The following is a 14,745-nucleotide window of genomic DNA, read 5'->3' as shown; positions in this document are numbered from 1 at the left end:
TTGTCAGGAAAAATTCTACACTGAAGTGAACCCTACGCTGTTATTCAAGTTGCCTTAACACATTATAAGCTATTATTCCAAATAGCTTTACCAGGTTATTGTGGTCACACTGTATTACTAATACTTGGGAGAATTTAAAGGCAGACTCAGCATGTTTTAAACTCCTTTAAGTCACATCTTCAGAAAGTCCTGCAGTCCTTCAGTATTAGGTCAGCTAAGGGAAGATATATTTTTTAAAATAGTGATAAGAAGTATCACTAATACCATACTCATCCTATAATAAGTAAACATAATTCTGTTGTTGCTGGCAGAAAAACTGTAATACTAGCATTAACTGATAAAAGTCAATCTACTTTTATGATGAAGCTACTGGGATTTATTTGAACTATTATTTTTGTTGGATAGTATAAAAATGTTCTAAGTGCCCATTTTTCTCTAAGTGCCCATTTTTCTCATTCCCTCCCTTTTTTTTTTTTTTTTGAGACAGAGTCTCGCTCTGTCACCCAGGCTGGAGTGCAGTGGCCGGATCTCAGCTTACTGCAAGCTGCGCCTCCCGGGTTTATGCCATTCTCCTGCCTCAGCCTCCCGAGTAGCTGGGACTACAGGCGCCCACCACCTCGCCCGGCTAGTTTTTTGTACTTTTTAGTAGAGACGGGGTTTCACCGTGTTAGCCAGGATGATCTCGATCTCCTGACCTCGTGATCCGCCTGTCTCGGCTTCCCAAAGTGCTGGAATTACACGCTTGAGCCACTGCGCCCGGCCTCATTCCCCTTTTAAAAATGTAATGCTAAAATTTCTAGAAGTGTTATAAACACAGAATACAAAAAAAACTATGATTGGTTACATCAAACTCTACTTCCCTCTTAGTAAGGAAAATTAAAATTCCCTTTGGCTTTCTAATCTACTTGTTCTGCTAGGTACACTAACAAAACTACTACTTATGGCTGGGCGCAGTGGCTCACGCCTGTAATCCCAACACTTTGGAAGGCCAAGGAGGATCATGAGGTCAGGAGATCGAGACCATCCTGGCCAACACACTGAAACCCCATCTATACTAAAAATACAAAATATAGCCGGGCGTGCGCCTGTAGTCCCAGCTACTCAGGAGGCTGAGGTAGGAGAATGGCGTGAACCCGGGAGGTGGAGCTTGCAGTGAGTGGAGACTGTGTCACTGCACTCCAGCCTGGGTGACAGAGCAAGACTCCATCTCAAAAAACAAAAAAAAACTACTTATGTGGAATATTGAATGCTAAGAGGAAAAGAATGGTGATTACTGGTTGCAGAATACCCAAATGTTCATTTGTTTTAAAGCAACACGATGAAATTAAAGCCCTGATAATTTGAAAGTTGAAGTGTATGGGGAAGAGGGAATCACTAAAAATGTTGTACCATCATTTAGCTAAGTCTGATGCAACACTGAAAAGTGTCATGGGAATGTTTCTGGGTAACTGTTGGAAATAGTTTCTCTGACTATTGGAATAGGTGTCTACCTCTGCAGTTAATTGTTTAAGAATATTGTATAGATATTTTTCATTGGCTCTTTATCCTTTTTACAATGAACTCGGTTGAGCTGCTGCTGAAAACATCTAGAGTATGTTACACAGAGCTGTGACTGTACGAAGGTTTGACTATTACAATATACACGTCAATCGTATTTATGCCAATTCTCTCTTGAATGTATCAGGCAAATTAAAAGCTTTGCTGGTTAAATTTAGCTGCTTAGATCAGGCACACTCACTAACGCCTCCTCAAATTTCCTTTCACCAAAATCCATGCCAACTGCTCTTTGTTGACCTCAGTGCTGGGCCAACACCTCGTTGAACACTTAAACCTTATTAAGAAGAAAGGAATACATAATAGTAAACCCTAGAACTTGAGAAGCGCTGTTAGAAAAAGGTTCTCATTTTTATATATCTCATTATATAGTGTATATTACTTGCTTTTAACAGTAAAGGTAAACTTATATTAGAACTAAATAGGTCTAAATATTTGAAACTTTTATCAAGATTTCCAATTAGACAAACTTTATCTAAAAAATACCACTCTTTCACTTTAGATTGTTGCATGATGAAGAATAGACTAGCATAGATCTGATCAGAGACACATCTAATATGCATTCCCAGTTTTCATCTTATGTGAGAATTGTATTAAAGGACATTTCTAACTCTATATCATGCTACTTCAGACATGGGTCCAGATGGAGGAGCTGCTGAAAAGGATCAGGCTAAAATTGTGGAATTCTTCTCATCAAAAAGATTCAATTAACAAACTGATTAAAGTGAGGAAACACTGAACAAGGAACAGTGAGGGTAAGAGAGTGGGATTCAATCTCTATTGAGTACCTATTATATGTGAGACGCTGGGCTAGGCACTCGTCACGTTTCTGTGGATCCTAGTCTATACTCAGGAACACCCACATACTAACGTTACTCTAGGCCCTTAGCAAGGATACATGAAGAACTCTTGCACCAAGGGTCAAAATAAGTTGAAGTCTTCTGAGGATGTCCTTGTGCCCATAACCTAGATCTGTGTTAGAGTCCCTGTACCTGCTGCCCGGTTCCTATGGGCCAGGGCACTGATACTACATTCATTCTGTGTGGAATTCTGAGATTGGCTGCCCAGGTCATTAATTATGGGTTCAGGGTCAGGGTCGTAAGATCTAAATCCAGTGACTCAGCAACTCCTAATGACCGGTTCCTCCAAGTCTGGATTCTCTACCTCTAGTCCTTGAGCTATGGCTGGGCCCCGTCTTCTGTTTTCTCAAACTGATTAACATCTTGCTAATACTAATCCTCTAGCTCCAAACTTGGTCTGCCCTTTTGGACCTTGGATGCCCTACCATTCAAAATATTAGACTTTCTATGTCCAGAACAGATTTTCTGCCCCTGAACTTAAGTGGAGATCAGATGCCTAGAAGATTCTCAAAATTGCCCCCTTTTTCTATTGATTCCTGTTACTATGACCTTTTTCTCCATCTCTCACTAACCTACAACAGTCCCTCCAGTCTCTTGGCAGTGCTCCTTGAAGGGATTAAATGAAGTATATAAAACATGCATTTATCCTAAACAAATAGTGCTTTACCAGAGCCATTAAATATGTGTAACTTAGTATCCTTTGAGCGCTATCTCCTTGGTGAATTCACTAGCCAAGAGTCTGGGCTCTAGGTTTGCAGGTTTAAAGCTCATCAAAGGGAACAGAACACTCACGCATTTGGAGGTATATTCTATGAAGGGAAGCCATAGCGGAAGTTAAATGATATCAGAGTGTTGCTTGGAATGTTAACTCCGCTCTGACCAGTGTTAGGGGAATGACTTTAATTGATTAATAGCATCAATCTATGACAATCTGATGGCACTGTCAAGACAGCATTAAGATTCACTCACATTGAGGACATCTTCTGCACTAGATAGGTGTCTAGTTGGCCATTCCCTTTTGGTTGATGTATTTTTTTCTTTTGGTGCATTCTCACTATAATCTAGTTAGGTTATAATGTCTAAGTTATATGATGGTAGGAATGTTTGTCTGTTTTGTTCACTGCTGTAGTCCCAGCTCCTATAACAGTGAATGAATAGTCAAATCCTGGTTTTTGGTAGATGTCTTTTTTTTTTTTCCCCCACAGTAACTTCTTGCACTTGCACTTTTATCCACATATTGATTTTACAAGTTTAGTGCTCTTTTAAGGGTTCCTCCCTCTTGTCTTATGAATCTTTGACAGATACCCAACTTTTGGGCAAATAATTCGTAATGGAATAAAAAATGAAATAGGGATTTTACATGAAAACAGTCCTTAAATCATTCCTAGAGACTATCTTAAAATAGAAGCACTGAGATGACGTTCTGTCCACACAGGCATTGCCTCCTGCCTCTATCTGCCATCATCTGTTTGGGCACTGCCAAATAGAACACTGTAATAATTTAAAAGTAATAAAAAGTATATCTTTATCAGGTAAAGTATCATAAGAACAGTGACAAAATAAGTGGTTAAAAGTGCAACCTTGGGAGAGAACTTGAGTTGGACAGTTTTAATATGCTCTATATGTTAAGAATTTTTTAAAGCTCGTACGGAAAAATAAACAAGAACAGTTAGAAAAACTGTATTAAAAAAAGGTGGTGGGGAAGAATGAGGGAGAACCAGTGCACTAGATTAAAATTAAAGCCTGGGTAATTAAAACAATGTGGTACTAGTGCATGACTAAACAGACCAGTGAAATAGAAACAGAATGCAGATACAGAGCTAAATATATATGAGGATTCTACGATAAGATCCATGTAGCCTCTCAAATTCATCAGGAAAAAACAAACAGTTCAATAAATAATAGTGGAACAACTGGGTTAATCACCTGTGGAAAAAATTAGGTTAGATCCAGAATGTACTTCAACGGTTCAAAATTTAGATGTAGAATTTAGGTGAAATTATTCTATTGCTCTGGATTGAGAAAAACATTCTAATTATGACTCAAAATCCAGGAACCACTAAAAAACTGGTAATTCAGACTACATAAAAAATTTTTAAAACTCATGACAAAACCATTAGAAGCAAAAGACAGATGACAAATTGGAAAGAAAATATTTGCAACTCATTACTGTCAAAGGGTTCATATCCCTAACAAATAAACAAATAACATATCAACGATATAGTAGAAAAATGGATAGGAACAAAATAATATGGGAACACAAAAGGAAATACAAATGGCTCCTAAACATATTAAAAGGTGATCAACCTTAGGCATCATAAAAATGTACATACTGAGCAGTCAGGTGTGTGCTGTGCACCTATAATCCAGGCTATTCAGGAGGTTAAGGCTGGAGGATCACTTGAGCCCACGAGTTTGAGGCTACGGTGAGCTATGATCATACCACTGCACTCCAGCCTGGGTGATAAGGTGGGACCCTGTCTCTTTTTTAAGGAAAATAAAAGAATGTACACATTGATACATATTTTCATCTATCAGAATGGCCAGAATCCAACATTTTAATAACACATCTATTGGTAAAGCTGCAGGTTAGCAAGTGCTATCATACATTTTAGATGGTATGTGAATTGATGACTACCCCTATGAAAGACAATATGCCAGTATCTTTCAAAATTATAAATGCACACAGTCTTTGCCCCCAAAATTCTTATCTTTGGGAATATATTCTGCAGGTACAATATTTATATAAATGTGAAATGACGTATGTACAAGGTCTGGAAACAACTGAACTGCCCATTAATAGAGGACTGGTTAATTCAACGCTGGCACATTCACATAATAGACTACCAAGCATCTACTTAAAAATGAGAAAACTATCTAGTCATATGTGAAGACTGCCAAGAAATACTAGGTGACAAAAATGAAATATTATGTATATGATGTCAATTTTTGAGTAAAAATGAGAGAAAAACATAAGACTTTCCATTTGTTTATGTTTGTACATGTCTAAAACAGTGTGAATGGAAACCTAAGAAACCAAGAACACAGGTTATTAATGGTAGGAGATGTGTGTGCAGTGTAGGAAGCTGGGCCAAGGATAGAAGGAAGACATTCACTGAGTAACTTTTTCTATTGTTTGTTTCTTTTAACCGTGTGAATGTATTACCTATTCAAAAAAATTAAATAAAATAAGCATATTTTATAAGCTTTATGATTCAATACAAATCAAACAATGCTTTTAATAGTTCCCACTTTGTAGCTGAATGGTAAAAGGCCAACTTACAAAACATCACAAAGTTTCTAGAATCAGTCTTTCTCGTCTCAAATTCTTGCTACACAACCTAGAATTTGTGATTATGGACAGGTTACTTAGCCTTTTTTATCCTCAGTCTTCTCACTTACAAAACAGAGAAGTAATTGTACCTACCTACTAGTGCTGTTGTGAAGATCAACGGTGTATTTATTTAAACCCAAACTATGCATGTAAAAGCCCTTCACAGAGTGCCAGCCAATGCTTGCCATTATAAGAAACAACCTCAGACTACTGATAAATACATCTCCCTTCTCCACAGGTTACAATCAAATCCTCATGCCATAAAAGGAAACACTTAAAATAGGGGGAAAAACAAGACAGAAAAGATTGAGAAACATGTACTTTAATTCACATTTTCTAGATTATGGTGGGTACAACAGTAAATTATTTGGAATTCTGTTCAAAAATCAAAGCTTCACCTGTAGATATTACTTAAAATACAGTACACAAGATTTGTGTGTGTTTTGTTTTTGTTTTTTTTTTTACCAAATAATTTCCATGATACCATGTACCTAATCTGCGTATTTTGGTGAGTAGCTATGGTTTCTGCAGGTACCTCAGTTTGCAAACTACTGAGAGGTTTACTGTGAACTGTTCCCAAATTTTCAGCTGAAGGCAATGCTGATGAAGATCAAAATAGGCATCCTTTCTTAATTGTGGCACATAGGCAAAGTTGAAAAATATGGCATAGAGTTTCATATACATACAGAGGATAAAAATAATCGAATAATTCACAATGTTAAATATGTCAAAACGTTTTGACTTATCAAATTTTAAAACTGTGGAGTCTATTACTATTCTGTCTGATCCTCCTCATAATCTAAGAATCAAAACAGGAGAAACATTCAAAGTTGACCAATTTTAATATATAGTTTGTCTAACTTACATAGATGCCACTTAAGTAAAAAATAAACTTATGCCATTGAAGGAAGGAATATTTTCCTTTTCTTCATTTTCATTACTTCATCAGCAGGTACAATCATTTCTGTCAGTTATATTATCAAGTGCTGAGTTTTTAAATTAGGTGATGAGATAAAGACAAAATGCCAAGAGCACCAGCAAAGCATTTTTACAATGCAGACAGTACTCTAGTAAAATATCACTTCACAACAAAAGATGTGAATTGGAAAAACAGTTTATATCACAAGAACCATAAAATGTCACAATCATTTAAGAAATAAAACACATATACAAAAATGTAGGCTGCCCCCTACAATCTAATTTATGATAAAATAAAGTTAATCAAAATGAATTTCAGCCTAAGAATACTTCATTTATTTTCTTAGTTGTGAAAAAATTAGTTAAGAACCTTAAAAAGAACTTTCTACTCTAACTAGATCTTTTAATTTCCTAGAACATTCTCTAATATACTAGTTTTCCTAAGCTTGAAACAAATCACAGTACAGAAAAAAATAAATAAATGGACATGAGCAAGGATTTTCTCTAGTAAACAGTTTAAATAATAGCCTTTAACTGAGGGAAGGGTGAAATAACACTATCAAAAAGTTCTTTATAGTTAATAAACAAAGTGCAAATTTTTCACATCTTAAAACTCTGAATGAATACTAAGAATAATTCTTACTAATTTACTAAATTAATTGGATAGTCACTTTTTAGACAGTTTGCCTTAAGGCCCCCCCCACCATACAATACTTGTATCCCTCAAGAAAAAGTAGAGGAGGCTCCAATCAAGTCAGCCTTTTAAACAACTTAACAAAAAATATCACCACCATCAATAACAAAACCCCAAGTTTATAACCGTTTGAAATTAGGTGAGAAAATAAGTAACTCTGAGACCTTAATGCCCCCGCCACATCCCACCGAGAGATGGCTAAGTATTTTTAAGAGGGGTGAGCCAAGCCAACTAAATACAATTTTTTAGATGTCACCAAATCATCAGTGAACACATTTCAGACTTTGGCAGGATAAAATATGGATTTAAGAGCACTTATTCTTTAATTCAGAAAAGACTAAAGAGTCTAAGGAAAAACTCTAGATCTTGTACCTACATTACTTCTACACAGATGCAACTTTCCAAATTGTATCTGCTGACATTTTTAAAAAATCAAGATTTTAAATATTGTTTAAAGATTTTAAATCCCAGATTTAGAAAATGACAGTTTAGGACTTAAGAGTCCTCTGTTGCTACGAATCACAGAAAGTACCGTTTATATACAGTGAAAAGAAAAGGTGAGGGGAGAGGAAGCTTAAAGGAGGGTTGACCTAATCTACCTTTTTATATATTCTGTCAGGGAAAAGCACACTGAGTTTGAGGATTGCATAGACTGTATTCTAAAATAAATCCTTTAAAAATGCTTACTTTAAGTGAAAATAGCAACTTTTGTGTATATAATATTTTCAGTTGGCATTATAAATTCATATAATCCCATTTAAATTTTATCAAGAAGTAATCTGTTAAATATTTCTGCAATGTTTTCTTTCTAAAAGTAACTGACAATTTCCAAAATGTCTTTGTCCCTAAAATTTCTAGGGGCAAAGAAAAGCAAAATCAAAAGGAGTTCTAAGTAAAAGAACACTCTTGGGCCAGCCCATTACACACATGAAATCTGGCTGGGTAGCATAGGGGCGAGGTCTTGTTCACCTTTATCAAAGCAGGTCCTTTAGACTGGAAACAGCAACAATAACAGCAACTAAAAACTGCAACTAAAAACTGCAACTAAAAACCAGTGAAATTGAAGTCCTGGGGAATCTTAAGGAGTTTCTGTAACTATGTATTGAAAGGGCCATTCATCATGGTGACAGTTCCAGATTCTAGAAATATTATAATATTTCTTTATATTATAGAAAGTGACACACACAGAGTGAGGCAAGAGTAAAAACACATTAAAAAGCATTGATAATTTTTTATCACTGACACCAGCCCTAAGCAACATTTGTTCCCTAGTTCTCCTTTTCCATATCAGACTGTGAACAGTGTTATTAGAATGCAGACATAGCCATCTAAAGTTTGACAACTGGAAATAAAGGATAATAGAATAAAAACAAAACCAATTCTAAGAAAAATAGAATTTTCAGCACATGAAAACACATGAAATTAAACACAGAATTAGTATAACTTACATGTTTTAAAAGTATATACTTCATTTATAAATATCTCTAGTCGATAATCTATTAAGAATCATAAATATTCAAGTGAGCATTTAAATTTTCTATTTAAGAGTTCAGAATTCTTGAAGTCAGACTAGTCTCTTTCTGCTGAATGTCCATAATTAAAAGGCTTTCCACAGTCACTTTATGTCTCTAGTTAGACACATAAAAGCCTTTATTACCTACTGTGTTGTAATAAGACTTTAAAATTCTGTAAGTCTCTTATACTTGTAGAAAGCCTGTAGAAGAAAGAAAAAGCATATTAGTAAAGTTAACATGATGCATACATATTTCAAATTATTGATATTGTTACATAAGCTATCATTTGAAAGCAAAATCTAAAATAAAAACCACCAAACACTGAAGCTTCCATGTTTCAATGAGTATTCTCATTAAGATTGGTTTAGAAGGGGCAAAGGAAGCCTGTTACTTCATACTATCTGCAGACACAAGATTAATAATGGGAACAGTGATATGAATAATTCTTAATAAAGAATCTCAAATCATTTACGATTGGTCTAATAAATTTATTTTGCACATTTCTCTTCGAATGATTGCTCTTCACTCAACGTTGCCCAAACACACTAATCTGTCTTATGTTATCAGCTCCCTAAGGGTAGAGACTCTTACTCTGTCTCCTGTTGAGCCTCTCTCCTGTGCCCCATGCCCACGGAAGCTTCTAGTATTCAATAAATTACTGACTGATCAAATGAAGTGCTTCTCAGAACAGGCCAAAAAGTAAAACTCAGGGATGGGAGATATACAAAAGTAATTCTAAAAGCTCAATTATCCCTATGGACAATTCAGGGGTGACAGAAGAAAAGTCTTTAACTATTTGATAGAAGTAAAGTTATTCCTTAATCACTTAGGAGGACAGGCAATGTTCTAAGCCCATCACATATATGATCTCACTATCAGGAAACAAACTAGGAAAGCAGTGATTTGCCTGAGTTCATACACTACTAAAGAGCAGGCCAGGATTCCAGAACTTTAGGACCCCTGATTCTGAGTCCATTACTCTGGGGAACAATAAAAGGTAATAAGCTCTAGATATAGAACTAAAACAAGAAAGGCTGCATTTGTGAGTATTTTTTATGAGACTGAAAGAAATTTTCAATTGTTTTGAAATTCTCAATTGTTTTCATCTTTCTCAACTTGGACTTAAGAGATGCTTAAATTATTTACAATAATTTTCAATTTATTTAAATTTCATTCAGTATCTCCTGTGTTATCTTTCTACAGGCCTCATAAGTGGACTGAATTTTTTATGAAATGCCAGTTCGTGGATAGTCTATATCTATCCTGTGCCTGAAATCTCAACCTACATAGTCATCTTTAAATACAGGGAAGCAACAGGTGAAATCCTTGCTATTGAGATGGGAAATGGCCAGGCACAGTGGCTCATGCCTGTAATCCCAGCACTTTGGGAGGCCAAGACAGGAGAATCACTTGAAGCCAGGTGTTTGAGACCAGACCGAACAACAAAGTGAGACCCCATCTCTACAAAATTTTTTCTTAATTAGTCAGGCACAATAGCATGTGTCTGTAGTCCCAGCCACTTGGGAAGCGCAGGTGGAAGGAACGCCTGACCCCAGGATTTGGACGCTGCAGTGAGCCATGATCGCACCACTGCATTCCAGCCTGGATGACAGGGCAAGACCCTCATTTCTTTAAAAAAAAAAAAAAAAAGCGGGGGGACATATAATAAATCTGTTTTTAATTTAACTGCTTCTTTTTAACTTAAAACACATGTTAAGAAAAACAAGAAATAATCTGTGTATTACTTAGTCCCCTATTTTTTTTTTTAAATTCTTCTTCAAGTTGACTTTTTTCTCTTTTTCCCCAAGGAATGGGCACAGTATTATTTTCTGTGATTCTTTTCCTTCTGTTCTGTATTCCTCAGTTGGCATTACATGTATCTCTGCCGGCAAATTCAAATTATTTTTTAAACCACTGGTGGTATAAACAAGCAAGCAAATTATATGTCTGAATACAGAAGTAAATCATGTAGAAATGAGTGAAAGAAAAATGACCTCTGAGCTTCAGAAATAAAGAGCATACTGCAGGAAAGAGGTGAGAGAAGAACAAAATAGTAATGAAAATTTAAGAAAAATAAGGAGCAGATGAAGCTTTTAATTTTCTTTTATCATCTTCTCAATCACACATTCCTTACTCCTGCTATTGTAGTTGAACAAGTGATAGCCAAGTAAAAAGAATATTAGAAGAATATCTTCCTCACAAAATTAAGGCGGCAAACGGAAAAACACTGGCAGTTGGAAACTCAGATTTTCCTGAGACCTGCAGAGAAACTGGCTTGTCAGCCTCTTGAAGTTAGTGCAGGTACAATACAAATTTTTTTTTGTCAGCAAAACAAACCCTACTTTTAGCAGAGAAGATTATCTTTGCAGTTTGTTGAAACCCAATGGGAAATCAAAAATCTTCAACACATAATAGTTCTTACCTTCCAAAAGCATTTAAAAGAGCAACTATTTCCTGTCGGGTGAGCTGGAAGCCTTTAGATGGACTATTCTCTGGCAGCTTTTGGATTTCTTTTTCAGAGAATAATATCTTCAGGGCAGTTCCTAAACCCTGAGTCTAAAGAAAATACCAATAAACTCATAATTAACTTTATATAATAATAACTAGTAGAAAGGCTTAAAGGAATATATAGCCACTGTTATGACAGTTAGAAAATTCATATGAACTGAGCTTTTCACAAAAATGTTACTATAGTTTCTACTTTCTCACAGGTTATGCATATGATAAACATATCTGAGCTGTTAAGGAAACCTGAATAGTCTAACACTTAATTGAATATATATCATACTATTCCAAATTATTAAAATGCCTTTTTTAACCTTGAAAATATCATATTAGGATTACAATGCTCAATTTGTAACCATAAAGGGTTTTTTTACAGCTTTTAGCAATTGAAAACTCAGAGATTAATGATACCTACACTTAATAATTTCTCAATTATTAGCACTATAGAAAAAGACATATTTGATTTCAGTGTAGCCTCCCTCCATTGTAATAATTCTGTCGCTTAATTTCCTATGAATTATCAGCTTTGTAAGAAAAAGAGAAAATATTCACCAATCCTTTGACACTGGCTTACACAGAGTAACAGACCTGTCATACGGAGCTTTCCTATTGTCACTAAGTGACCTTCTTTTGCTCATTTAAACAAATTCAACGACCAAGACTTGATATTTCAATCTTTTTATATAATTACATTTTACCTTTCTATATACATATGTAAAATACAAATATACTCGGTTCGTAATGACCACCAACTTCACAAATGAATCTGGTATCATACCAATAGAAACACAGACACAATGAAACTAAAATCACTAAAGAATAATATGAGAAACATCCTTTCACATACATGTAACACATATACCTTAATAAATTTCATCAACAGAAAAAACACTTTGGATCTGCCTATTTCTAAATTCTAATTCAATGAACAATGAGGACATTTTAATAAAAAGCTTGCACTCAGTGGAAAAAATAAAGGTTAGCAATGGCTTCAAAAGAGAAGACAGTACATGTACCTGTAATTTTCCCCATAATCTGCATTTGTCACATCCAACACAGTCCATTATACGGGAGATATTCTTGAAATGTAATCGGAATTCCTCCTAGCAAGCACAAAATTTTTCAGTCTAATTAGACTTTTAAAATTGAACTGCATTTGGCTAAATGATAAGTTTTGATGCTTATTAATAAAGCAGTTGTGTTTTTCATTTGAGAAGGAGTTTTGCTTTGTCGCCCAGGCTAGAGTGCAGTGGCGCAATCTTGGCTCACTGCAACCTCCACCTCCCAGGTTCAAGGGATTCTCCTGCCTCAGCCTCCCAAGTAGCTCAGATTACAGGCACATGCCACTATGTCCAGCTAATTTCTGTATTTTTAGTAGAGACGGGGTTTTGCCATGTTGGCCAGACTGGTCTTGAACTCCTGACCTCAAATGATCCACCCACCTCGACCTCCCAAAGTGCTAAGATTATGGTGTGAGCCACCATACCCAACCTGAGTTGTGTTTTGCAACAGTAAAGAAAAATATTTGAACTTATATAACATGGCACATAAAATACTGACATCAATGGAAATTACAAAATTCATTCTGCATATTAATTCAATAAACTCTTCACTTAGGAGCTACTTTATGCAAAGCACCAAAATATGCACTATGGGAGACACAAAAGTAAATAATACATGGTCTTTACTTTTAAGGAACTTAATTGCTGCTTCCATTTGTTATCTATATACAACCAACAATAAATATGTCTAGTGTATGTTTCACTTATTTTTGATTCTTTGCTTTGTGTAAGCCTGTATCAGAAAGCTAGTCCTAGAACAAAAATCAATTTTTGTATCACTCCTTAGTACCATACTATGTATGTTTGTCATGGTTGCTGAATCAACATGAATGATAACAGGCCTGTGTGACACATATGGTCCCACAGTCCTCTATGTTTGCCAATGCAGTTTTTATGGAGATGCTTGCTGGATCCCTCTATTTTGCTGTAATAGTTTCCTACACTAGCCAGGCATGGTGGCTCACACCTGTAATCCCAGCACTGTGGGAGGCCAAGGTAGGTGGATCAGTTGAGGTCAAAAGTTCGAGACCAGCCTAAATAACACAGTGAAACCTCATGTCTACTAAAAATACAAAATTAGCCAGGTGTGGTGGCATATGCCTGTAATCCCAGCTACTTGGGAGGCTGGGGCAGAAGGATAGCTTGAACCCGGGAGGCAGAGGTTGCAGTGAGCCAAGATCACACCACTGCACTCTAGCCTGGGCAACAAGAGTGAAATTCTGTCTCAAAAAAGTTTCCTACACTGGGGAAATTCTCCTGCCTGTAAGCATTTGTGTGCAATATGCCTTTAAGGTTGGTCTCACCTTATCTGCGGATAAGATTGGTTAAGAGAAAATTTCCTCATTTGTTTCACATGGCAACTGTAGAAAATAAAAATCATTTTATTGCATTGAGGGAACTATTTTATTGCATGAAGCTGGAGGCAAGTAGCCTGAAAACTCTGGCTACCACAAGCCCTGACTAGCTGCCAAAGGGTTGAAAGGAATCAATACCTTTGCAAAGAAAGACAATATAAATAGAACACAAAAAGTCCTGTGCTGGTCATATTCTCATGTAATATAAGTTCTTTGCAGCAGATGGAAAATGGACATAGGTTCTCCTTCATACATTCTTGACAAACAGCAAACACAATCCCAGCATTGTGTAGTTAAAAACTTGTTGTGAGACTCTTAGGCTTTGCTTATCTCACTTTCCTCATCTACAAAAACATCCATAATTATAGTTGCCCTATTACACAAGATCATTCTGAAGATTAAAAGTAGAACATATGTGTCGATACTTAGAAAACAGGAAGCATTATAAAAATTCATTATAAAATGAATTATAAAATTCATTATAAATTAAAAATTCATTATAAAAATGAATTAACATATTAAATACCAAAATGGCAATATACCTCTAAAACAACTGTAAAATAAAACAATCTTCCAACACTAAAATATAGTTGTGACTAAATTACTTATTTCAGAAATACCAAGAAAGTCTCACCAATGGAGAATCACTCAGTATTGATTTATTGGTTCCTATAGTACATCCACATCTAAAACATCTTGGGGTCAAATGTGTTTTAGAATTCAGTAGTTTTTAAATTTTAGAAATACAATACATGTACTATATATTATGAAACATCTCACCAGAGTGTGAGGAAACACCCTGCAGTCAAATCCATTAATGTTTCTGTAGCAAAATATAAAAAATTCATACCAAGCAGAATTTGAAAAACAAAAAACCCCACAAAACTATGAGTATCTGCTATATTCTTACATCAGTTTAGGTCAGGTTTTGCTAAAAAATTACCTTGTAC

General features: G+C 35.6%; 1 protein-coding gene across 6 annotated transcripts in view; it reads right to left on the bottom strand.

Annotated features, from left to right (window-relative positions):
* Positions 1–6,054: 6,054 nt before the first annotated feature.
* ERO1B (endoplasmic reticulum oxidoreductase 1 beta) overlaps positions 6,055–14,745 on the bottom strand; it is a 68,829-nt gene continuing 60,138 nt past the window's right edge. For 2 of the 6 annotated variants that reach the window (XM_005539720.4, XM_005539721.4), the window contains 3 exons: positions 12,396–12,482; positions 11,297–11,430; positions 6,055–9,074 (listed from right to left, as the gene is read on the bottom strand). In XM_005539720.4, coding sequence (XP_005539777.1) covers positions 9,014–9,074; positions 11,297–11,430; positions 12,396–12,482 — 282 coding nt within the window. In that variant the 3' untranslated portion in view covers positions 6,055–9,013. Of the gene's footprint in view, positions 9,075–11,296; positions 11,431–12,395; positions 12,483–13,744; positions 13,802–14,580; positions 14,619–14,745 lie in introns of those variants that run through there. The other 4 variants (XM_074039000.1, XM_074039016.1, XR_012434365.1 and 1 more) reach the window with 3 other exon arrangements.

Source organism: Macaca fascicularis, chromosome 1, assembly GCF_037993035.2.
Source record: "Macaca fascicularis isolate 582-1 chromosome 1, T2T-MFA8v1.1".
Taxonomy (NCBI): Eukaryota; Metazoa; Chordata; class Mammalia; order Primates; family Cercopithecidae; genus Macaca; species Macaca fascicularis.
The sequence above is the reverse complement of the archived record's forward strand: the minus strand, read 5'-3'. Positions and strand labels throughout refer to the sequence as shown.